General features: G+C 37.3%; 1 protein-coding gene across 1 annotated transcript; it reads left to right on the top strand.

Moving 5' to 3' along the window:
• LOC125665229 (BRCA1-associated RING domain protein 1-like) lies at positions 1 to 27,495 on the top strand. The gene is made up of 13 exons (XM_048897863.2): positions 1 to 124; positions 4,486 to 4,542; positions 7,214 to 7,368; positions 9,726 to 9,896; positions 10,610 to 11,312; positions 12,859 to 13,057; positions 14,637 to 14,717; positions 14,980 to 15,152; positions 15,629 to 15,734; positions 17,084 to 17,210; positions 22,676 to 22,777; positions 24,899 to 25,020; positions 26,762 to 27,495. The coding sequence occupies exons 1-13, from the start codon at positions 57 to 59 to the stop codon at positions 27,074 to 27,076; spliced, it is 2,379 nt and encodes a 792-aa protein (XP_048753820.2). The 5' UTR covers positions 1 to 56; the 3' UTR covers positions 27,077 to 27,495.

The following is a 27,495-nucleotide window of genomic DNA, read 5'->3' as shown; positions in this document are numbered from 1 at the left end:
GTTTCCAGTTATAACAACGCGCGAAAAACGGACAGATACTGAGATGAGATAGAAAAATGATAGACTTTCCACATACTCGGCGAACGTTGAAAGACCTAGAAAACGATTTGCGATGCAGTGTTTGGTACGTGAAAACTCCATCGATAAACATAATCAAGTTCAAGCAATATGCTGACGGCGCTACTGTTTGAGCGAGCGCGCGTTCAGGATTTTTAATTTTCCGTACATATGACTTGGATTGGGCTGCAAAACAACCTATTTTAGCCTTTTCCCAGGGTTTTATGTCAAATCATGAACAATTAAAGACCTGTAAAAGGGGTTTTGCTAGATTTAGATCACTCTATAATACCGGACATCTTAGCTGCAATAATGTAGCCCAATCCAATTTTTTTTTATTCTGACGTTTTCGGGATAGGGCTACAATTCCATGGGATCTCCGTAATGGTGCAAAATAATTTTATGAATAACCGATAATAAACTCTGTGTATTGGTCCCAAATGTTGTTTACACCAAAAGGAGTACCAACTTTGTGCTCGGGCATGTCTAATAAAGGTGTTTTTCATTAAATATAATGTACAGCATGCAAAATTCTTCGTCTGCTCCGCCATGCTTGTTATCGCGAGATCTCGTAGGTGGATCTAATGAAAAGCCTAAACATTGACAATCAGCGCGAAAATGTAGTTACTCGAGCCACTTCGACAAAGGAAAGAAAATCATATTGTTGCAGAAAGAATTTACACTCTGCTGTTCGGTTTTTAACTTGATATTAAATTCAAACCTTCTCAATACCGACGAAATAGCTTTCGCCTCCATACTTGTCCATTGATGTAAATACCACCTTATATGGCATATGCAAATGACTTGACAACCGGAAGTTGAAACTTCAGTACATCAAACATGGCGCATAAATATGAATCGAGAAACTGGGATTTATCGAAATTGTTGAAAACGGTAGAATAGAGCCTCACAAATCTAAAGTTGCAGGTTGTGAATTTATATATTGACTAAGAAACATAGAATATCATTTTATTTACGTAAAGAAAGTCAGGAAATGTTTAGAATGAGCGCAAATGTTGCGGGAGTGAATCACTCCCGCATTTGCACCATTACGGAGATCCTAAGGAGTTGTAGCCCTCTCCCTAAAAAAAAAAAAAAAAAAAAAAAAAAATCAGAGAGGGCTACATTATTGCAGCTACGGACATCTGATTACAAACTTATGCATGAATGTTGAACTTGATGAAAGATTTACAATATTTATTAGATTTCTGCTGCCTCCACTGTGACTTGCATTTAATTGTTCTGAACTGTATACGCTTGATTGTCTCTACTAAATTCATTATTTCAACTGTGTAGTACCATAAATGGGTCCACTTTTTTAATTTAAAAATACTACATAATTCATTGAAAACATTCACTTTTCCAAATTATTTTCATTAGGTTATCTAGCATCATTTTACACCATTAACAAATGTCTCTCATTTTTGGTCTCGGTGTCTTGCATTTTTCCATAACAGTTATACAGATCATATGACAAAAGTTTTTGTTCCACTCTTACAAAGGATTATGTAGGGTTATGGAGTACTTGAAGTTGATGTTAACGTTTCAGTAACCATATTTCTGCAATATAGGGCTTTCGAGATACGGATCCACTCAGACTTTTATCGCGCATTGAATGTAATTTGTAGGGCATGTCACTTCCAAATTACAATAACAACTAAGTAAACAAGGACCGATACTCCAATTGCTATCAAATTCTTGCATTTAGATGCTATCTTTGAAAGAAAAGAATCACTACAACCATTTTACAGGAAAATGCATTTGATGAAAGTATGTGAGTTGGTGAGGGAAATAAATCTAGTGAATATCTTGAGGATATCGGTAAAACTTCACACCTTGCATCCAGTGATACACGTCTAAATGCACCTTTTCCCTTCCATCTAATTTACACCCAGGTACTAAACACCAATAGTGACTTGGTTCATCATTGTAGGACTGCTCATAGCTCTTTACGGACCGTCGTTAGTGAAACACCAATTGTATCGATGTGAACTTTGTCCTACAATTGGTGTATAAACGTCAAATATAATCAGTCGTTCCGGCACATCCCGAAAGTACCGTTATGTTGGTTGAAGTTTAAAAATCATCAATAAAATTTATGTCTAGATAATTTGTAACAAATGCTTTAGATTTCATAAAAATTGGAGCAAAAATAAATTCAGAATGATTTCTCAAAGATGTTTTTCAATAAAATATATAGCGTAAAACACAAAAGTGGACTCATTTATAGCACTACACTGTACCCTTACAGTGATTTTTCTACATTTTTTACAAGGGTACAATTGTCGACATTTCAGTCAAATTGGAAAAAATCTATTTTATCATAAATAAGTTTTAAAATCATATCAAACATTATGCTGTCTTTATTTTACACATCTAATTTTCTTTATTCTTCTAAAAAAATTAACTATTCTATCCAAATCATCATTACCATATCTCTTTGTTAAATCTTATGTATATAATTCACATCGAATGTTTATTTTTTTCAAATACGTTTTACTTTCATAATTTTATTATTGGGAAAAATGCAAGCTAAATTGGGAAAATATTTGCAATTTTCAGGAGGGGAAAGGGCCGAAATTCGGACCCAAAATAGGCCTTAAAAAATCACTGCCTTAATCTTTAAGTCACCAATTGTGTCACAGTGATAAAAATGTCCTTCAAGTCTTGTTGCCAGTCTTTCAAGTTTGTAAAATCATGTGAACAGCACTGTCTGTGGGCATAGATCACATTTCAAGGTAATGGTAGCCCAAATACTTTTCAATTTGAAACACACACACACACATATTTAAACTTAATTGAGAAATCCAATACCATTTCACATACTTGGGTGTATCCAGCATTTTGGAGGGGGGGGGGGGGGGGGGGCTCTTTTTAACCCCAACCCTTTATGCGAACCTATCCAATATTTAAAATGAAAAGAGAAAAACTGAAAATTTATGATAATCTCCATGTAGCAATGGCATGTTTCTGAAGAAGTTAGGACGATATTGTATACTGTATAGAATCCTTGATTTAGCATTTTATAGCATTCACATATGATTATTGAATAATTTGCTACCTATTGAGCCCTCCCATTTGTTGTATGGATACATTGAGATTTATTCACAAGCCTACAATTAATTAATGAATTTTCAGTTATGAATAGTAAGTGGAGTGGTTGGTTATCAAGGAGTAATTGTGTTTTGCATCACCGGAAGTGCTTGGAAATTGAAACTGGGGCCATCATTAAAAATATTTTTGTTTGATGTACTCCGACCCACATTTTTCAAGGTGGGTTGGTAAGTAGATTTTTTTTTTTCTTTTTGAACATCATGAAAATATCTAATATTTTTCTATTTTTTAAGGGAACCCCCCCCCCCCCCCCCCCCCCCAAAAAAAATGAAATTTCAATTGCTAAAAAAAATGATCAGGTAGGAGCAAATTTGACGGGTCGGTCGGAGTACATCAAACAAATCAATTTTTATTTTTGGCCTGGTAAATAGATTTGTGCTGTTGGTTTTTTTTTTTTTCTGACCCCAAAAAACAAAACTAAGGCTTTTATTTTCTGTTCAATAAAATAAACTCCTATTAAATCTGCAACTGCCACAGTTGTAACATAAGAAGTTCACAATCTTAGACCAAGATGTGATGTTGCAATATATCCGCCATTTTTAAAGAGGCACTTCTGGGATTGGTGAACAAAAATTTTTTTAGACAAATATATACAGCTTTATTTATTCTTGCTTTTTTGCGTCCTTTAGACATTAGAGCTTGTAGTACAAGCCATCGCTTTGCACTAGCTAGCTGCACTTGCTATCAATCACAATCACATTGACTCAGACAGTGGCAAGCTGGCGGTCAGACGGGGTCGAAAGTTCAGTTGGTAGGGCACCTGGCTAGATATTTAAGGGGCCCAGATTTGAATTCTGGTCATTTGCATTTTCTCCCTTCCTGTTGCATTTGGTGTCATATGCCTTAGAGCAGCCCCCACAGTAATGTGACAGGTGAAAATGCCTTCCAGGGAATAAAAAATCCTGGGTTGGTGTCTTCAAGGTGTGAATTAAGACATTTAAGGAGGGAGGAATGTGGTATCAGACGGGTTTGATCGCCGATGGCCAGATCGATAGCTCAGTTGGAAGAGCATTCAGGGGGCTTGAGTTAGAAGCGCAATCTGGTCACTTGCATTTTCTCCCTTCCAGTTACTGTTACTTACACACACACATATATATATATATATATATATAGAGAGAGAGAGAGAGAGAGAGAGAGAGAAGCTCTAAGTCCAACATACCTAAAATGGGTGAGATGTTTTTTTTTATTTATCAATAAATAACTTGAGAAAAAAGGCAAATTTTGATGTAGATTATTTTATAATGTTAAAAGTAAACTCTATATAGGAATTGGTAAGATGACTCTTTTTGTACATGTACAGTGCTTGTATTTCAGTGGCCAAGTAGCAGGGAGTCCCTGTACCTTGGGTGGATGTGAACATATTTATTGCAGGTAATTTCTGTTAAAACTACCAACAAAAAGTAGTTGGAAGTGTAGGTAAAGTGGTAGTTATTTCAGTTTATATTGAAGAGAATAAATCTACCTTCCTGAAATCAACTTGTCTTTGGTGTTTAGCTCAGCTGAGTCGAAGGCTCATGTGAGCTTTTCTGATTAAAAAATTTGTCTGTCATCGTCGTCTGCGTAAACTTTTCACATTTTCATCTTCTTCTCCAGAATCACTGGGCCAATTTCAACCAAACTTGCACAAAGCATCCTTGGCCAGGTGAAAGGCTTTCAAGTTTGTTCAAATGAAGTGCCATGCCCTATTCATAGGGGAGATTATCACAGAAATGCAAAAATAGGGTGGGGTAATTTAAAAATCTTCTCAAGAACCACTGGACCAGAAAAGCTGAGATTTACATGAAAGCTTCCTGACATAGTGCAGATTCAAGTTTGTCAAAATCATGATCCCTGGGGGTAGAATGGGGCTACAATAGAGGATCAAAGTTTTACATAGAAATATGTAGGTAAAATCTTTAAAATTCTTCTTCTCAAGAACCACTGGGCCAGGAAAGTAGAAATTTACATTAAAGCGTCCTGAAATCGTGCAGATTCAAGTTTGTAAAAATCATGGCCCCCTGATGGGGGGGGGGGGGGGGGTAGGATGGGGCCACAATAGGGGATCAAAGTTTTACATACAAATATATAGGGAGAAATCTTCTCAAAAACTGCTGGACTAGAAAAGTACAAATTTACATGAAAGCTTCCTGACATAATGCAGATTCAAGATTGTTAAAATCATGGCCCCCGGGGAGTAGGATGGGGCCACAATAGGGGATCAAAGTTTTATATACTAATATATAAAGGAAATCTTTGAAAATCTTCTCAAGAACAATTGGTCCAAAGAGGTTTACTTTTGTATGCAATCTTCACATAATGCAGATTTAAGTTTGTAAAAATCATGGCCGTCGGGGGTAGGTTGGGGCCATAATAGGGACCAAAGTTTTACATGTGAATATATTAGTGTTGAATTATCGAAAAAATTTCATAATCAATAATCGGTCATGATCGGAAGAACTGTATAGATCAATGATCGATATAATTGCTATTTACATGTAGATCATAAATGTTTTTTATTTTAGGGGTAATTTCTTTTTAGTTTTATGCCCGCATATGTGCAACATACACACATCTAGATATTAGCCTATTAGGCCTAAGGAGGAATAAGATGTGTGTTCTCTAGCCACAAACCAACATTGGCTTTACTTTTAAGCAAAAAAATCCAGACGTCTGACTTGGGTTTCCCTGGGTTGGGATATATACGTATATATATCAAGATATCAACTAATCCGAGATTCCTCTGACTGTTAACCCCGTTTTTATATCAAGGCATGTGCGTGCGAGATACAGGGCAGACTCCATATTGAAAAGTGGGAATTCAGCTAATGTCACTGCTTTGCCTACCTTTTACAACTTTATTTCGCGGATCTAGATTAAGGATTCAGTTATGGGATGAGTATTGTTCAAGTTAATCATGACTACTTTGACGCTGATTGGAATTTTGTGTACATGTGTATTTGTGTGTTGACGTCATGCACAAAGAAATCAAATGGCAAGGAGGCGCCCTAAGTCAAAGTGATGCTTCATTTGTCAGTGTTAGAGCTTTTTACATGGCAATAGCATCGTATTTATACTGACTGTCATGATTAACTTGTAGAATAATCATATCTGATAACTGAATCCTTGCGTCTTGGAAAGTAATTTAAGTAAACCAGCGAAATAAAGCTGTAAAAGGTAGGCAAAGCAGCAACAATAGCTGGTGTCGCTGAATAATGAATTCCCACTTTTTAATATGGAGTCCACTCTGACTCTCCCCCGCACATGTCACAATATAAAAGCGGGGTTAACAGTCAGAAGTATCTCGGATTAGTTATCAACTAGTGCACGGACGACAATTGATTATGTAAAATGAAATCAATAATCGAAATCGAAGAGCCAAATTCGATACCGACAATCGTTTCATCACTAGAATATATATATGGAAAATCTTCAGATATGGGCCAGATGACTAAAGTGAGCGATGTGGCCCATGGACATCTTGTTTGTTTGGTGTGTTTTTTGCCCCCCTAAGAATTTAATCTGTTCTTACACAATTCCAAATGCACTGTTAAGATCACCAGTGTAAAAGGTGTTTTTGAAGTTGAATTTTCAGGTCCATTTTGCAACATGTTTTTAAATTTATGTAAAAATTAATAATGCAAGAAATGATTAGCAGATAAGTGGAATATTTCAGTATTTGCTGGGAGAAATTGCTGGAATATTTCAGTATTTGCTGGGAGAAGTTGCTGGAATATTTCTGTATTTGCTGTGAGAAATAATTAGAAGTCGCTGGAATATTTCAGTATTTGCTGTGAGAAGTTGCTGGAATATTTCGGTATTTGCTGTGAGAAATAATTAGAAGTTGCTGAAATATTTCAGTATTTGCTGTGAGAAATAATTAGAAGTTGCTGGAATATTTCAATATTTGCTGTGAGAAATAATTAGAAGTCGCTGGAATATTTCAGTATTTGCTGTGAGAAGTTGCTGGAATATTTCAGTATTTGCTGTGAGAAATAATTAGAAGTTGCTGAAATATTTCAGTGTTTGCTGTGAGAAATAATTAGAAGTTGCTGGAATATTTCAGTATTTGCTGTGAGGAATTGCTGGGTGAGAACTGTGTTATCTGTCACATCCCGGTTCATGTGAAGGACGCTCAGGTAAACAGACAGCTGTTCAACCTTGCGAACTTGTGTAAACGGCTGGATCAGATACTGAGTAGCCCAGAGAGCAATGTTTCAGGTAGGTGTGCTACTAAGATTCTGATATAATTTGTTTTGAATTCAGTTTCTAAAATCCAGTTTTGAAACTGTGTAATCAATGATAACACTGAATGCTTTAATGGTCGTACAATCTTTGAAGTTTGTAATGGAACTGATAAATTCATGCGTTCATGAGCACACACTCCTCCCGTCTCCCATCCCCCTCCAAATCTAACCTTAGGGACACATTTTGCAGTGCTTAGTAATAGAGATTTGATATGATGTCATATTAGTGTAGTTGTAATCTTGTGCATATATTCCCTTACAGCTGTGATGTATTTAAATCTCACATGACATATTGTCTCACAGCTGTGATGTATTTAAATCTCCCATGACATCTCACAGCTGTGATGTATTTAAATCTCCCATGACATTGTCTCACAGCTGTGATGTATTTAAATCTCACATGACATATTGTCTCACAGCTGTGATGTATTTAAATCTCCCATGACATTGTCTCACAGCTGTGATGTATTTAAATCTCCCATGACATTGTCTCACAGCTGTGATGTATTTAAATCTCCCATGACATTGTCTCACAGCTGTGATGTATTTAAATCTCACATGACATATTCTCTAACAGCTGTGATGTATTTATCTCACGTGACCTATTGTCTCACAGCTGTGATATATTTTCTTTCTCACATTATCACCAGTGTGAGATAGACTTTACCCATGTGAGACAGCCATGTGAGATTTTTCTGTCTCACACTGCTGCGACGTCATTTGATTGTGACGTCATATATTTTCTATGATTTACGTTACACGGTGAAGATTTACGGTACACGATGAAGCAAAAATATGTTGCATTGTTCTCTTTAAATTTTAATGTATATAGCTTTCTGGTGAACATCCTTAGTTTTTTTTAGTTTATACTTACAGTGTAAACCATTTTCGGGTATGCTCTTTCTGCCTATCTAATTAGTTTTTGCATCGAAGTTCAAATGAGGATTTTGATAATTTAGAATTTTCTCAAAGCTCCTAAATTTATGCACTAAACTGTAGGTAAAATGTGAGAAAAATAATCCTTCATTATTAACTCGTGTAGGATAGGGAAAGTCCACCTCGGGAACAAGATTCGCTGTCTAGGACTCGGTAAAGCCTCGTCCTAGACTGTGAATCTTGTCCCCTCAGTGGAATTTCCCTATCCCACACTCATATTAATGAAGGATTCTATTATTCTCACGTGACACATATTCTCTCCCAGCTGTGATGTATTTAAATCTCACATGACAACATGACATAATATGTAACAGTTGTGATGTATTTAAATCTCACATGACATAATATCTAACAGCTGTGATGTATTTAAATCTCACATGACATAATATCTAACTGTTGTAATGTATTTAAATCTCACATGACATTGTCTCACAGCTGTGATGTACTTAAATCTCACGTGACACATTCTCTCACAGCTGTGATGTATTTAAATCTCACATGACATTGTCTCACAGCTGTGATGTACTTAAATCTCACGTGACACATTCTCTCACAGCTGTGATGTATTTAAATCTCACATGACACATTGCCTCTTGTAACACACTTGCTGTATGACTTAATTGTCCAAACAAAGTGCACAAATAATTTAATTTTACAGTTAACGTACAGAAATTACATCCCAGCAAAACTGTAAAATCTCAACAATCCACGAAAATTGAACCCAAGAAATATATATATCAAACTCTTTAGTATACCACACTTGTTCCTCACTTGAAACACTTGACTTAAGATGCTAAACATTTGTTCATGCCATATAAGTTGTGGTCCTTCTATCGTCTTGATTTAACAGACGTTGTCTTTAGGTCAGATGATTGCTGATATCACTTGAAGACAAGTCTACGAATCATGGTGTAAGAAAAACACCCTACATGTATATTACCATTGGCAGTACTCTTGTTAAAAATAACATGTTTGGATTGAAATATACGCAAGGTATATATCAGGGGTAGATATAAGAGAGAAATTTTACACATTAAAAATTTTGGTCTGGTAAAATTACTTATGGAGATTGTTTACCAGACGGAATGACCTGTAAAATTAAAAATCATTTGCGTACACAGAAATTATAACAAGTTATAAAGTAGGCTCTTTAAAACTCTTTTCTTCAATTATTTATTAAGTACATTTATATCTTCACATCAATTAACTGAGTTATATCCCTTTTTGATACCATAAAAAAAATTCTTTCAAACAGAATTCTTCACTGTTGAGACTTGGCACCACTTTTTATGGAAATTAAGCTTTCAAGGATATTACCATCAAAATAATTTCTTTTGCGATTAGTTTTCGATCAGGAGAAATGTTTTGATAAATTGAATTCTCCTGTATATACAGAAAAGAGCCAGTTCAGCGACACCGTGGGGACCTTTATCAGCCATGCTGAAGATGTTACTGAAGAAGGTGTTAATGCTGAAAGTGTTAATGATGGTGTTTATGACTTTGTCAGTCCAGAAAAGTCCACGCCAACAAAATTACCCCACAAACGGAAATCTTTGGACAAGACAGGTAGAACTACTGCTGTTTTTTATACCTCTGAGAAGATTGATACCAGTTTGCAGGATGTAGGTCCTGAGAACACTAGCTTTAATGGAGTTTTCATTTCTTTGGTTCATATCATTATCTGACTGTTGTTTTGTGTTGAGAAGTTTTATTTAACACATGCAATGAATATATATTATATATTGTCTTTTGATTTTAAGTTCTTGCTATTATTCATGAAATTTTCAAGGATTTATCAAGATTCTTCTTGCTACTGATTTAGGGTACAACTATTCTCTTTTTTGCAAAAAATGAATATTTCTCCTTTTACAGGTTTTCATTCAATTGTAGAAAACTCCTGAGTTGGAGGTATTCCCTACAAATTTTTTTACATGAGACTTTGTAATCTTCAAAGAGTCCCCCCCCCCCCCATGTTTTGAGAGAGTTCACATTTAAATCCTCAAAAATTCCCCAGAAATTTGAAATGGGTTGTAATATTTGCAAGCTGGATAAAACCCTGAATTTGATCCCCCAACATAACAGTATGACATGGATCCTACTTTCACTTTTCAAACTCTCTGGGTATGATGCATAATTTACGTTTATCATGTTTAAAATCATGGTGACTCTTGAAGGTAGAAGTATAGCATACAGAAATTTATGAAAATTAAATTTGAATAAAAAGAGTTTTAAATTCATTGTATGAAAATATGATTTTTTTCTTTATTGCCGTATATCAGAAAATCAGCGACAAAGATCTACGACTTCGGTGGTAAAAGGACAACAATCATTAACTCCTGGTCCAGAAATGGTGGCTGTCTCCAACAGAACAGGTTCTCATGTTCACAAGACTACTAACAGGGGATTGAGAGGGCAGACTACCAGTTCAGATGTTAGAGAAATGAGATCAGCAGAGCCAGGGGACCAGACAACGATGACCCAATTCTTCGACTACATGGAGATGAATGATGGGATCACTCTTGACCACAGTGGCAGTTGTTCAGCAAACGTTAGCTCTGAGGAAAGGAATGCATCAAAGAAGATGAGTGAAAAGTCCACAAACGGGAAAGCAAGTGGAGGATCCAAAGGAAAAACAAGTGGCAGATCAGAAGGAAAAACAAGCGGTGGATCAGAGGGAAAAACAAGTGGTGGATCAAGGGGCAAAAGGAGGCTATCAAAGGGGTCAAGCATTTTGAGAGTTAGAAAAGCTGGGGATAATGTCATGGACTCAAAGTGGGGCGATGAAGAGGATTTGTCCTTGCTGCATAGTAGTAAAGGGAAAGACTCAAAAGTCAGTGAGGCTTCTGATACACAGAGAATTTCTAACAGAGGCGAGAAAGTTTCCCTGGTGCATGAGAAGTGGAGTGACACAGATCTGCCATCTGATAGTAAAAAAGGCAGGAGAAGTACCATGGCAACAGAAACCACTACCTCGCACACCAGGTATAGTATTTGTACTCACTAAATCACTGCTGCAGCAGTTTAAGTATCGACCTTGGGTGATGTGATTGATTGATTGATGTTTTCCGCCACGCTCAACAATTTTTCAGTTACAGTACCTGGTGGCGCCCAGTTTTTATTGGTCGAAGAGAGAACCCAGATACAATGTACCTGGGAAGAGATCACCGACCTTCCGAAAGTAAACTGGGAAACTTTCTCACTTACCGGCGCGTGCAGGATTTGAACCCGCGCCAACAGAAGTGAGAGGCCGTGTGATTTTGAGCACGATGCTTTAACCACTCGACCATGGAGGCCGCTGGGTGGGTGTAAAAGTGTAACACAATCATTGTCACATGGCAAAAGGTTTGATATCTTTTGGAATTGTTGTAATGCATTTATCAGAAGACTTACAATTCTATAATTTTTTCTTGGCTGTGAGTCATTACATGTGACATTGACAGTTCTGATATCAGCTGCAGCATGCTTTGTGAAAAACGAAATTAACATTTGAAGTAAATTTGCCAGTTAAAACTCAAAGGTCATCTTCACTTCATGCTTATAAAGTTGGCGGGTATTGACTTCAATTAACTACTTTTGATTGGTTCTTTGGTACAAGATCTGTACACGCACATGCAACACGTTTTATCATCCCCTGGTAATTCATTGGGAGAGGTGATATAGTAACAAGACTGTTCGTGTGTGTGGTAGTATGTGTAGGAGTGTGTGTGTGGGAGTCTGGGTAAGTATTTGTGGGAGTGTGTATGGGGGGTAAGTATGTGTGAAGTGTGTGGGTAAATATTTGAAGTGTATGGGTAAGTATGTGCATGGGTAAGTATGTGTGGGAGTGTGCATAGGTAAGTATATGTGTGGGTAAGTATATGTGGGGGTGTGTAGGTATATATATAACACTGACATAATGTACAGACTGTACAGGCCACACTTTTGCTCGATTGATTCAATACTTTGGAGTGTGGCTGAGCATATAAATGAGTAAGTGTGTTTGTACCAATTACCTTGTAGACTCTCCACAGGCCACACTTTTGCTCAATTGATTCAATACTTTACCTGTAACTTTGTTATTAAAGGAGGAAATATATGCACCCTATTGATTTTGAGGTCAAAAGGTCAGGGTCACTATGAGACTTCATAGAATAAGCTTTTAGACACTTTATGGGCCACATTCTTGGCTTGATTTATTTGATACTTTACATGTAGCTTTGTTATCAAGAGAGGAAGAACCCTATTGATGTTGGGGTCAGAAGATCAAGGTCACTATGGGACTTAATTTACTGATTGCCTACATTGCATTGAGATGTCCTGCTATGTTCGAAATTATTTTCACACTGTATGGAGAATGCTGACACATTGATAATACACATTTATTAATTTAGAAAATTTACTGTCAATGTTGTACAAAATGTTGGTCAGTCTAGCTACCAGATGAAAGAAATGCTCAAAGTCTTTTTGATCTAATCACATTCAAAATAGACTTATTTTTTGTAAAGTATGGTTTTAATTGTCAGTAAAGTGTTCAATTAAAAAACTACAGGAAGGCAGCCAGAAGAAGCTTGCCAGGGCGTCTAGATCAAACGCCAACACCAAAAAAGTTTACAAGGACCAGATCGGGCCCTCAGAGAAATGAAAGTTGCTTGAACTCTTCAATGAACAGCACTAGGAAAAGCAACCAAAGCAGCATTGATAAGAAGAATGTGAAAGGAGAGACTCCACTCCAAGTAGCTTGTATCAAGGTTAGTAGGACATAATTCCAGCTGAAGGACAAAAAAACAGAAACTGAAGGAACGTGTTCTTGGCTGTGAAGTCTCTCTATAATTATGGTAATTGTATAAATGGCTATGACGTTTGTTTGGTATTTACATGATGTTGTGAAGTACATGTAGTAGACCCCCAATATGACACCCCCCCCCCCCCCCCTCCTTCCCTCCCTTCACTCCATTTTGATATTCATTAAACTTTCAATTTCAATTGATCACATTGTCACTTGTGTGTCTCATTGAGTTGAGGCTTGCCTAGCAGGTGCCCTCATCATCACAGCTTTGTGTAATTATGCCCCACGCAACAAAGTTGCAGAGGGTATGTTTTTGACTCGTCTGTCAGTCCGTCAGTCCCTTTTTTGTCAGCACAACTCCTCTGAGACTGCTCAACAGAATTTCGTGAAACTTTGTAGTTGAAAAGGACACACTGTGTAGATGTGCATATTCCCAGGAAATTCCGATTCAATATTTTTTATGCCCCCAAGATCGAAGATATATTGTTTTTGTCCTGTCTGTCATTCTGTAATTCTGTCTGAAACTTTAACCTTGCTAATAACTTTTGAACAGTAAGTGCTAGAGCTTTGATATTTCACATGAGTATTCCTTATGACAAGACCTTTCCGTCAGTACCAACATTTTTGACCCTGTGACCTTGACCTTGGAGTTTGACCTACGTTTTGAAAACTTTAATCTTGCCAATAACTTTTGAACAGTAAGTGATAGAGCTTTGATATATTACATGAGTGGAATACTCATGTGACAAGACCTTTCTGTTAGTACTAAACATTTTGACCTTGACATTTGACCTACTTTTTAAAAAAATTGACATTGTTCATAACCTCTATGGTAAATATTGGAGCTTTCATATTGCACATGAGCATTTCTTGTGACAAAATCTTTCTACTGGTGCCAAGGTATTTGTCCTTGTGACCTTGGCCATCTTCGGAATTGGCCATTACCGGGGGCATTTGTGTTTCCCAAACACATCTTCTTCAGGGAGTTATGCCCCTTTTAAACTTAATAAGGACATACTGTCTGTGTTTGGATGTGCATATTCCCAGGAAATCCTGATTCAATCATTTTTCTGAGAGTTATGCCACTTTTTAACTTGAATTTCGAGCCTGTCTGTCCTGTTCTTTTCAGCGCAACTCCTTTAAGACTGCTCAACAGAATTTCGTGAAACTTTCTAGTTGATAAGGACACACTGTATAGATGTGCATATTCCCAGGAAATTCTGATTCAATAATTCTTCTGGGAGTTATGCCCCTTTTGAAGTTAGAATTTCGAGCCCCTCTGTGCAGTTCTTGCAACCATTCATTATATGAGGCATTGTCAAACAATGTTGGAACGTGGGTTATGTGAGCTTGCTCACTTTTGCAATCTTTCATTTGTTTAGCAGTTGCCCTCACCACCCACAGTTGCATGTCATTTGTTTAGCAGTTGCCCTCACCACCCACAGTTGCATGTCATTTGTTTAGCAGGTGCCCTCAACACCACAGCTCCATGTCATTTGAAGAAGCATTGTAATGCTTTCTGTATATTTTATGATTTTTAGGGGGATCTGGAGAGAGTGGAAACTCTGCTGTCATCTGGAGCAAATCCAAACACCAGAGACAATGCGGGCTGGACACCACTTGTGAGGGATTATTTCAAAACATTCTTTTTAAATGTTTGAATAAAGCAAAAGACAAAGATTTCATTATGTGCAGAAAATAAAAAAATTTAGAATTATTCATATGAAAATTACATAATAATGAAAAGTGATTTCTAAAATGGTGGAAACGAGAATGAGAAAATATGTAGGTGTTGAACTGCAAATGAAGTGAAATAATTAATACTTATATTTTGATGTGCTGGTGATAATTGTCAGTCTAACAGTTCTATAACACTTTTATCAGCATGAAGCATGTCATTATGGCCACACAGAAATAGCAGAAAAACTTCTTGGTGCAGGAGCACTTGTTGATGTCCCAGGAACTGAGAATGAGACTCCATTACATGATGCCGTCAGACACATGAAGATGGGATGTGTCACACTATTGGTTCAGCACGGGGCCTCTGTGAATGCTAGGTAATTTATTGATGTATAGTACTTTGTAGTAATTCATAAATTTACAGTTTGTTTTTCAGGGATTTTTTTGTAGGATGTTTAAGCTACTGTAAGCGATCAAATCTTCATGACAGTTTAATTTCTGTTCAATCGGACAAAAGCTGTTATTTTGAACTGAAACTTTCATGTAAATGTTTCTTTTGAACATTTCAAGTTCCCATTGTGAATGGTTTCTTGAAATTAATCTTGCATAAGATACATGTATGTTTATCGTTAGACTTTGAGGAATTTACTTCTTGCACATATATTTCTTGCGTTACAGTATATGTATTGTTTGACAATAGTCTTAGTGTTTTGTTTATATTTAAACGAATGTATAAGAGAGAGCTATAAATCTTGTAAACTATTTAAAAGAAACACTAGTTCAAATCGAAGTGAATAGGATTATGACGAAATTGAAACTAACCTGTGACTATAAGGCTCTTTATTTTTTACAGAAACATAAAAGGGCTTACCCCTGTGGACCTTGTCGGGAGTAACAGGGAATTAAGGTCTGCACTGGAGACTGAGGCACCCAGAGTTGTCACACCCTCTGTTGTACAGGTAAGTTAGTACTCTGTAGATACTAGTGTTGTCCTACCCTCTGTTTTACAGGTAAGTTAGTACTCTGTAGATACTAGTGTTGTCATACCCTCTGTTTTACAGATAAGTTATTACTCTGTAGATACTAGTGTTGTCCTACCCTCTGTTGTACAGGTAAGTTAGTACTCTTAGATACTAGTGTTGTCACATCCTCTGTTGTACAGGTAAGTAAGTACACTGTAGGTATTAGTATTCTCACACCCTCTGTTGTACAGGTAAATTAGTACTCTGTAGATACTAGTGTTGTCATACCCTCTGTTGTACAGGTAAGTTAGTACTCTGTAGGTACTAGTGTTCTCACACCCTCTGTTGTACAGGTAAGTTAGTACTCTGTAGGTACTAGTGTTCTCACACCCTCTGTTGTACAGGTAAGTTAGTACTCTGTAGATACTAGTGTTCTCATACCCTCTGTTGTACATGTAAGTCAGTACTCTGTAGATACTAGTGTTGTCACACCCTCTGTTGTACAGGTAAGTTAGTACTCTGTAGATACTAGTGTTGTCACACCCTCTGTTGCACAGGTCCTCTGAACAATAATATTACGATGATATGGAGTTCATACCTGATAGAATTAGTAAGTAGTGGCTTTATGCTAGCAGCATCATTAACCATTTTTAAGTCCTTCATGTTTCAAAAGGAATTTAAGGCAGTCATTATGTGGATGTGCTATCCCTCCTTAATATTAACATTACCAGCAAACCTGCTTACATTTGTGACTTCCACCACAATCATCCATAGATAGAGCTCGTTCTAAGATCGACATCTATAGGCAGTACTGGTATCCCCTGGTTAATGGATTGATTGATTGATGTTTTCCGCCACACTCAATAAACCTGCGCCGACGGAGGTGAGAGGCAGTGTGATTTTGAGCGCGCTGTTTTAACCACTCGGCCACGGAGGCCCCCTGGCTAATGGAAAGCACCCTCAATCTTGACATATCCATGAGTAGCAGTCTTTACGAAAAACTTTTTTCAGCTCTGTATCTGAACTCTTTACCAAACCAATGAAAAATTCACTATGTTTGCCCTGTTTCTTTGTCTTAGTGAAGACTTAGAATTTGTATATATGCCCAACTCCTTTTCTTGTAGAGAAAATGTTTAATAGAAATTGTACATATGTATGCCACGTTTCTTTCTCTCAGTGAAGATTTAGAAATTGTACATACGTATATCATGTTTGTTTCTCCCAGTGAAGATTTAGAAATTGATCATACATATATCGTGTTTGTTTCTCCTGGTGAGGATTTAGAAATTGATCATATGTATATCATGTTTGTTTCTCCTACTGAAGGTTTCTGTTCTTGTTAACAGGTGGACCCTCTCTATTACCAGAGTCTGTGTTTCCTGGGTACAGGGTTATCACGAGACCAGAGGATCACGCTGCAGAAGTGTGCCTCACAACTCCAGGCCAGGGTGGTGGAGGACTTCTCCCTTGAGGGTAGGCGATACTGTTTCATGTTTCCCTCGCAGTAGGATGCACCAGTAGTTATTACACCATTATTAACTTTTAAAGAGGTTAACTGTTTTTATCCACCCCAGGGAAGTATTATACCATATAGCAGGGTTTTTTTCGTGGGGTGATAAATTTGGCTTATTTTAGCAGTTAAATAGCTTTCTACTGAAATTTCACTCGCCAAATATGCACCTAAATGCAACGTCAATAATTGCAAGGGAGATAACTCTTTCTTGTTCGTCAAAATTTATTGTGCTAAAATTATTAGCATACTTTTAAGCATTTTATAGACCCACGGAAAAAAAACACTACGCTATTCACTTCAGCCAAGCTTGTTCACAACATGACACATAAGGATAAGGCAAAGCTATATGAGGCGTCCAAAGTTTTAGAGAGGATTACTTAGGGCTGTTCCAGAAATGATCAAATGGGGGGGGTCGGGCGGCAAACGATATTTTTTTGTGTGGGTGGTCGTATTTTTTCATATTTTAATTGGTCCGTGGTTGGACTGTTAAAAAAATATTTATTATGGGTAGTGGGTAGTTTCTATTGTTTTATTTTGTGCCTCGTGGGTGTTGAGTTTTCAGAATATTTTTATTGTCGCTCTTGTCGTGTTGGTTACAAAACGTCGGAGGGAAAATTGAAAACGTGCTTTCGAAATGCTGCTTTCGAAATCGGAAGTAACATAGAACTATTCGAGTTGTCGCTCTTTGCAGCACATAACTTTCCATTACGGCACTCTTCAAATTAGAGGCGCGTTTAGTAGGGTCCCTTTGGACGTGATGGCGGCGAACTCTGTTCTGTAGATTATTACAGTTTACAGTGCATCGATTTTGGGAATATTTTGAAACCAATAGGTATTCCGTTTTCTAATAAAAATAGGCAAACCTTAGTTGATTTATACGAGGGTACCGATGCGTTATATTTATCAGTCGGTGTGATGGTGATAGAGGCCTTCGGGCGCGGGCTCCATTAGAAGACGAACGATTCATGGAAAAACATATCCATACCCATTTCATGATAATAGCATCGTTTGGACTCCCAATCTTTCCAACATTCCCGCCATAGATGCCTTTGATTGTTGATGTGACATCGTTTCTTCAGAACTGCTGTGATACAATGTCGCACAGGCATTACCGCGTCATTGACTAGAATGTTTGTCCCGAAAACCTCGCGAGATTTGTACCGTTTTCATTTTTAAAAATATTTTTGTGGTGGGTCTGGTTAGTTTTTTTTTTTTATTAGATGGGTCATTGTAAAATGAGTTTATTAATTTGATGGGTCATGGGGTAATTTTTTATTTTTTTTTATGGGTGTTTGGTATATACAAAAGGTGCCTCCCGACCCCCCCCCCCCCCCCCCCCCCCCCCCCCCCCCCCCCCCCCCATGTATTTATTTCTGGAATAGCCCTTAGGAAATATCTTTAAAAATCTTCTTATAAACTAAATGGGTACGATTTGTCAAAAGCAAGCATCAGAGTGTAGTTATATCCCCCGCAACAAGTTGTGGGGGGTATACTGGAATCGGGTTGTCCGTCTGTCTGTCCGTCCGTCTGTAGACGCAATGGTTTCCGGGCTCTAAAGCATTATCCTTTCCACCTACCGTCACCATATCATATATATGGACTACCCATGGGATGAAGATGTTCCCTATCGATTTTGGGGTCAAAAGGTCAAAGGTCAAGCGCACTGGACATCGAAGTAGCAATATGGTTTCCGGGCTCTAAAGCGTTATCCTTTCCACCTACAGTCACCATATCATACATATGGACTACCCATGGGATGAAGATGTTCCCTATCGATTTTGGGGTCAAAGGTCAGGCGCACTGGACATCGAAGTAGCAATATGGTTCGGTTTGTCATGCCATTTGTTTTTTACACTCAGAAAAGAGGTAGTTTATACCTATTACCAACACCCTTTGGGAGATTGGGGTAAGCGGGGGGTATTCTTAGTGAGCATTGCTCACAGTACCTCTTGTTTAAATTTACATTTAATCACACCATGACTAATGACTAGTCAGGGTCAGTGGTTACTTTTGGACAGGGAGGCATCTTGGTCACGTCAAATCTCAAAAATAAAAATGGGTAAGGGACTCTTCATTCTTTAGATATTAAGTTAAATGTTTTAGAAGGGAAAGTTTGGGGTTTTATCAGATGCGACCTTTAAACTAGAGGACATGTGTCGTGGAAGGCACAATAAAGAAAGTCTCGCGGTGATAGAGCCCTGAATGCCAAGCATTGGTCTAAATTAGTGACACTTCAAATGCAGCTTGTAACATCTTGATAGAATTGAAAAATTATCCGATTTGATTTGAACATATTTTATTGCATATTATATAATACTACAAAGGGCTTTAATTTGGCGAGGCTAAAATTTTGCGATTTTTATTCTGTATTTCACCATGGTTTAAATTTCACGGATAATCCCTTCTCATGTATTAACTCAAATTTTGTGATGGTTTTATTTTTGCGATTGTTGATATAATAGCAAAGATAGCAAAAGAAACAAGTGAATATTTCCCCCTTTACAGTATACAACTTACAAGGTTATCAGATAGGTTGTAAAACAAACAATAGAGTACAGTGGGTTTCACTTAATCAGATTTCGCACATTCGGATATTTCGGCCAATCTGATATAATATTGCTGCACCGAACCATTTTCTATATATTTATACACCCCGCAACAAGTTGGGGGGGGGGTATACTGGAATCGGGTTGTCCGTCTGTCTGTCCGTCCGTCCATCTGTCCGTCCGTCCGTCTGTAGACGCAATTGTTTCCAGGCTCTAAAGCATTATCCTTTCCACCTACCGTCACCATATCATATATATGGACTACCCATGGGATGAAGATGTTCCCTATCGATTTTGGGGTCAAAAGGTCAAAGGTCAAGTGCACTGGACATCGAAGTTGCGATATGGTTTCCGGGCTCTAAAGCGTTATCCTTTCCACCTACAGTCACCATATCATACATATGGACTACCCATGGGATGAAGATGTTCCCTATCGATTTTGGGGTCCAAAGGTCAAGCGCACTGGACATTGAAGTAGCAATATGGTTTCCGGGCTTTAAAGTCTTATCCTTTCCACCTACAGTCACCATATCAAACATATGGACTACCCATGGAATGAAGATGTTCCCTATCGATTTTGGGGTCAAAAGGTCAAAGGTCAGGCGCACTGGACATCGAAGTAGCAATATGGTTCGGTTTGTCATGCCATTTGTTTTTTACACTCAGAAAAGAGGTAGTTTATACCTATTACCAACACCCTTTGGGAGATTGGGGTAAGCAGGGGGTATTCTTAGTTAGCATTGCTCACAGTACCTCTTGTCCTTTATATTTTATTCTGATAAGCAAAGTTTCAACATCCGGCTAACCTAATAGTAGAAAAACTCTGTAATATACAATTTCGGTCTCTATCCTTACAATTTCACACCTTTAGACCCTTAATTCATTGTTTATACAGATAAAACAGTTTCACAGGTGAGAAGTCACACTTCAACGCACTCAGATTGCTCCCAAGCACTCGCTGATTTAAGCTACCGACATCGATTGCACGCCCCACGGCAAGTTACCTGGACGGGTAAAGCTAATTAAAGGGCTTGTGTTTATGGACAGTTTTGTCTTGTGTCATGTACCTGGCAGCATGGGGTGTGAGAATCAATTAAAATTAAAACAACAAAGGTAAACGGTAAATACAATCCGGAAAAAATAGGTTTGCATTATAACTTCTGTTCTTTATACGTTGTACTTCCGGTTCACAATGGCAGCTGTTTGCGGTAAAGTAAAGACATTCAAAATTGGATTAAGTCTGATAAAAGTAAGCAAAATTACAATAAACCATTACAGTTAGAAAAATAGTAATAAATACACATGCAGTTATGAATCAAACGTAATAATACCGATATATATATAACATATTTCGTTGTAATATTAAGTTGCACTGTGAAACCCTACTTGTACCTTCAAAGACATCGATATTTCGGAGATGTATAGAGTTTTGTGAGTGTAAATAGCCATTCGGCTAATCAAATATCCTGATAATCGGATAAATTTTCCCTGACAAATGGGCTAATGGATTAACCGAAACCCACTGTACCATATCCTCTTTTGAGTTCACAGAAAAGTTCTTTAGAACAACAAGAGAAGGTACAAAATGTCTATGCAAGCATCCTCATAAAGTCTAGATTCAAGTTTGTTCATACCTTGACCCCACGAACAGAAATGGGATTTTATGTTTTACTTGGCAAATGCAATTGGTCAGGTTAGGAATGTGACCCTTGAGCCTCCTGTTAACGTATGCAGTGCTCCAAGTCACATCTGCTATCAGGTCGCAAAATGGTGACCTAAAAATATTTCTGGTCGCCATTTTCAAATTTCTAGTCGCCATGTTCAAAATTTCTACTCGCCATGGTAAAAGATTTGTAAATAAGACCTACAATGTACAAGTTTTTTTTTTTAATTTGAATATTTTTCAAGAAAAAAATCAACACCCATGTATGCATTTTGTTTGTTTTATTTTTAAACTGAATAGAAACGTGCTGTAAAACATGCTGGATGCTAACAAGTCAAGTATTTACTCTAGCAAAAGTTGTATTGCATTGGGCATATATATATATATGTATATTTTACATTACGCTTCTGGGGAAGAAAACCCAGCGTTTCACACAAGGATTTGCTTTAAAGTCTTCAATAAGTGGGCCTTCACTGCTTATGCGAATAAGAGCTTCTACTTTTGTTGGATCTTTTGCTGAACAATCAGTACCAGCATCAATAAGAACACTACATCCCGAGCAACAGTTGCCCCGCTCGACTTACTGCTAATAATGCAGTCACGGACAACGACATGTCTTTTACTGTTACCATGAATAGTCATACTTCCACATTTGAAAGATGTTCACCAGGTCGTGGTGAAATCGGACAATGGGTGTCCAGAAATGGTGGATGTTGCTGGCTGATTGACCTCACATATTCTGCAAACATTTTGCAATCTCTGTATATCAACCACGAAAATTCCTTCAGCCATTAGGACTGGGGTTCTTCCTTTACTTTTGCATTTTTCTTTAGACACAGCTACGTCATCTTTAAATGCAGAACTTTCTCCTTGTGATTCTTGAATTTCTTCGTTGCATGTACTAGGACGAGGCTTCTACTTTTTACCACTGATAAATCTAAAGTGCTTTAACCCTCGTTTTCCGACCATCTTGATCGCTTTCAAATGCTGTTTTGGCCAAGACTGGAAAATATTTATTCAGACTTCCGATCCCAATTACAAAATTTTACTGGATGCCCAATTTTTCTCCACTCGCAAAAATGCGACTTAAATATAATCTCTAGTCTCAAAATCAATTTTCTGGTTGCAAATGTGACCGTTTTACTCGCAACTTGGAGCACTGGTATGGTATGTAACTGTCCCAAGTTTTACAATGTTCTTTGTATATTTCTAACAGTGACCCACATAGTGACTACATGCAACAAAGAGGGACTGTGCCCACGTACCATTAAGTACTTACAGGGGGTACTTACCGGACGCTGGATTGTTAACATGAACTGTAAGTAGCCACTGAGTGGTCAGTAAAGTATGTACAATCTGTCAGTGGTCAGTTAAGTATGTACAATCTGTCAGTGGTCAGTTAAGTAAATACAATCTGTCAGTGGTCAGTTAAGTAAATACAATCTGTCAGTGGTCAGTTAAGTAAATACAATCTGTCAGTAAAGTATGTACAATCTGTCAGTGGTCAGTTAAGTATGTACAATCTGTCAGTGGTCAGTTAAGTAAATACAATCTGTCAGTGGTCAGTTAAGTAAATACAATCGGTCAGTAAAGTATGTACAATCTGTCAGTGGTCAGTTAAGTATGTACAATCTGTCAGTGGTCAGTTAAGTAAATACAATCTGTCAGTGGTCAGTTAAGTAAATACAATCTGTCAGTTAAGTATGTACAATCTGTCAGTGGTCAGTTAAGTATGTACAATCTGTCAGTGGTCAGTTTCATGTCTGTTTACATGTGTTGGATTATGAAATGTTTGAGTTTTTGGTGTGCCTTGCATCTTTTGGGTTCCAGGTTTTGTCCCCCACCACAACGCGGAAGGGAACATAAAAATACCAGTGTTCGTGCGTCCGTCTGTCTCATTTCACTTTGTGGACGCAACTCCTCAGAAACCTCCAAATGGATTTTGTTCATATTTTGTAGGATTGTTAGTCACCATGCGTAGTTGATCATATTGTGCCACCTTTCTGATTTGACAATTTTTACAGTAGTTATGGGACTTTGTTGAATTTGTACAATATGCTACACTATAGGAACACTGTGAATGCAACTCAAGAAACCGCTCAACGGATTTTGTTCATATTTTGTAGGATTGTTGGTCATCATATTTAGTTTATCATATTGTGCCGCCTTTCTGATTCGACAATTTTTACAGGAGTTATGGGACTTTGTTGAATTTTGTTCATGCTACTTTGTCGATATACATGTAACTTCTCAGAGACCACTGTATGGATTTTGTTCAAATTTTACAAGATCGTTAGTCACAAAATGTAGTTTATAATATTCCACCACAATTTTGATTGTACAAATTTTACAGGAATTAAAGGGAAAGGCAACTCAAAAGATTTTTACATGATAAATGATAGGAATAGATTTGTCATACTATTCTGTTGATATACAGCCTAGATAAGCTTCAGTACTAATTTGAAAACGTTAAAAATTGAAATTCCCACGATCTATAAAGGCTGTCATGATGTGCAACTCTTTTGTATTCAAGACCACAAAAATCAATAATTTTGACGTCACACTGTCTGTTCCGGTTTTAATGATATTCTAAGATAAGATCATCAAAGATGTGCATGTGGTAGATCTTACGAATAAATAGGTTGATGCCTTCCTGGCAAGCAGTTAATTACACTAATGCAAAGGGGAGATGTGAATTTTTTTTTCTCGAAATTCCCGACCCAATCAAGTCATTTGAAAAGAAAAGACTACGTAAACTGTGGATCCATCATTTGCGTAATGACAAGTTGAGGTTCGAGACATTTGTATGAAAAAACGTTTACCGTCTACCTGGTCTGCGACTCGACAACGTCTTTTTTTCACAATTTCTTCTTGCAAAAGAACGGGCTCAAATCTATACTGCTCTAAACTTAATTGTTCGTGAATTGTCATGTTTACAGTGCTACTGATGAAATAAACCGGAATAGAGGGTATGACATCATAAATCAAACATCAATGGCCGCTCTCTTCGCGGCTGGTAATTTAAAATACATGATAGATTAATATTGATTTAATTGTTAAGCAAGTATTTTTGTAGTTAAAGACTGCCATTTACGATATCAGTAAGTGATACTTTATTCATAAAAGCAACTATGTGGTTAGGGTTGCCATTCCCTTTAAGGGACTTTTTTGCGGCAGCGGGGACATATGGCTACGCATAGCAATCTTGTTAATTTTTCAGTCTTAAATGGTTGGTTTCTATTTCCACCACATTTCCTTATAAGGCATTTTAAAGTAGCTGATTAGGACTGTGTAACAGGCTGTAAATTTCTGTATCTACAAGTACAGGCTGTAAATGTCTGTATCTACTGTAAATTTATCTACAAGTACAGGCTGTAAATTTATCTACAAGTACAGGCTGTAAATTTCTGTATCTTTAAGTTCTTGAGGAATTTTGTAGGGGTAGAAATGTGTCTGGAATATGGAATGAAAGTTTGTGAAGAAGCATTCGAGAGCCCGGGAACCAGTTCCGACCCGGAGTCAAGGGCGGCTGAGAAAGGACGGGTCAATCGTCAGAAGCAGGTAGATACATCTTGTACTGTAATGCTAAACTTTTAGTAGATGTAGATTCATTCATTTATGCCTGGAGTAAAGAATATTTCCAGTTTCATACATACAGAAACATACCATTTTATATAATTACCATATGTACTCGCCTATAAGTCGGTTCGCCTATAAGTCGGTTGTATAGTTTTTAGGTTATTTAGGAGGGAATTGCCGTTGACCCATTTATAAGTTTGTCCAACTTTTTCAAGAGTCGAATGGCAATTTCATATCAATGCTCTAATGTTTTTACCTGTGTTTCAAATAATATTTTGAGAAATGCGCCGATATTATATTTTTCTCCCAACAAATCAATACTCTTATGTATATATCTGTTCCAATAATTATGTTTTGGGATATGACATCAATTTTTCACTTTTTATTCTCAACAAATTAAAATAAAACAGTTACTATTTTGTTTATTCCGTCCATGTTTTTGTCGTTTAAAAAATACTAGGCTATACATTATGCCATTCAGAAAAAGTTAATCTTCTTAAGACACTCCAGTGTGCAAAATTAACCATGGACCGATAGACAATGTCTATAGAAAATTGAGTCGGTCTATATAACGATCAAAATAGCTATAGACCAACTTGTCTTTAGGAATTCTGAGTAAAAAAACTGGTTTCCCGCTGCTTATTAACTTATATGAGAAGCAGGACCAGTTTATATGTATTACGCTTATGTTTCTGTTCACCCCTTACAATGTAAATACAAATCATTCGAATCAGATTATTCCATTTTCAATGGGGGGGGGGGGGGGGGGATTAATTTGATATTTACTTCAATGTACATCATTTTGTGCAAATTTGGAAAGTCCTTTTTTGAACGATTAAAAATATGTGGAAGGTGCACACCCTGGAACCTGGAATTAAACGGAAGGCAGTCAGTACAACAAGTTCCAGCAAGGCTAAAGTCACAGAAAATTATGAGAAGACGAAATGTAGTAGAAGTGACTTAGATGAAGAATCAGACTGTCTGACAGTGAAACTGAGCTGGAACAAAATGAAAAAGAAAACGAAATTCTAATTGAAAAGCTTGTGCATAAAATTCAAAAAGAATATAATCAAACTATGAACGAATTACCAAATCGAATTTGTGTCTATTATTTATTTATTAATAACAATGAATATTGCATGTTAAATTTCGGTCTATAGGAATTTGTTGTGGTCTACAGGAAATGAAATGACTATGGACCGAAAGTCTATAGGATTTTAAAGTTAGTTTCACACACTGACACTACTATAAGTCGGACATAGAGTTTTGGACCAAAATTTAACTCCCAAAAATCCGACTTATAGGCGAGTATATACGGTATGCTTGATTTTAATTTTGTTCAAAAAACAAGTTACAAATCTAATTAACAAAAGATGTTTATTCCAATGGTTAGTCTGTCATAATGTATTCAATATTAAGCAAAAGTATTTTTAAGAAAAAAAAAAATATTGGAAGTATGTTTAGAAACCTACAAATGTCTACAGACCATCAGCCTATGGGGAATTTTGCTTTGTTTACCCATAGCAACTTTTCCCTGGACATGAATGTATACAGATCATCAGTATAAGGGGAGATTTCCCTCTGTCTCCACTGGGGCTTTTCCTGGGGAAAATGGAAGCTGTTCACGAACCTTTATGCCTAAACCTTGTTTGCATGTTCAGTAATGAGCTATGCCGCTGAATGTTCTGTATAGTAACCTTGTCCTTGTCTTATAATTCAACAGCTGCCAGGGTTGTTTGATGGGTGCCAGTTTTACTTCTCTGGGAACTTTGAATACCCAACACCAGAGAAAGAGGACCTGGTAAAACTGGTCACGATGGGAGGGGGTCTGGTGATTCACCGAGAACCAAGGCCAGGACACATCCCTGAGGCAGATATTACCACCCCTTACCACGCTCCAGTTGGCATGGAAACATGTTGCATATTTGTTGTCCATGACAACAAATGTAAATTTCAGCCAATCAGAACTTCCGTAGTTTCCACAGTGACAGCTTCTTGGATTATGGATAGCATCAGTCAGTTTAGATTAATGCATTAGTAAACGCTGTGAGCTCAGAGAAACGGATCATTTTGTGTGTAAGAAGTGATCGTTGGATTTGTGAGCAGTAAGAAGTGACCATTGGATTTGTGAGCAGTAAGAAGTGTTAGTTGGATTTGTGAGCAGTAAGAGTGATCGTTGGATTTGTGAGCAGTAAGAAGTGTTCGTTGGATTTGTGAGCAGTAAGAAGTGATCGTTGGATTTGTGAGCAGTAAGAAGTGTTCGTTGGATTTGTGAGCAGTAAGAAGTGATCGTTGGATTTGTGAGCTGTCTTTTCCTGAGAATATTCGTTGTTTGTGAACCAGTCATTATGTTGTGAATATGTGCATGATGTGTGGGTGTCAGCTCATTCACAAATATTACAAACATGTATGTACTACTATAGAACTTGTTCATGTAATAAACATAATGATATATAT

Source organism: Ostrea edulis, chromosome 10, assembly GCF_947568905.1.
Source record: "Ostrea edulis chromosome 10, xbOstEdul1.1, whole genome shotgun sequence".
NCBI lineage: Eukaryota > Metazoa > Mollusca > Bivalvia > Ostreida > Ostreidae > Ostrea > Ostrea edulis.
Note: the sequence above shows the minus strand (reverse complement) of the source record. Positions and strands in the feature narration are given on the sequence as shown.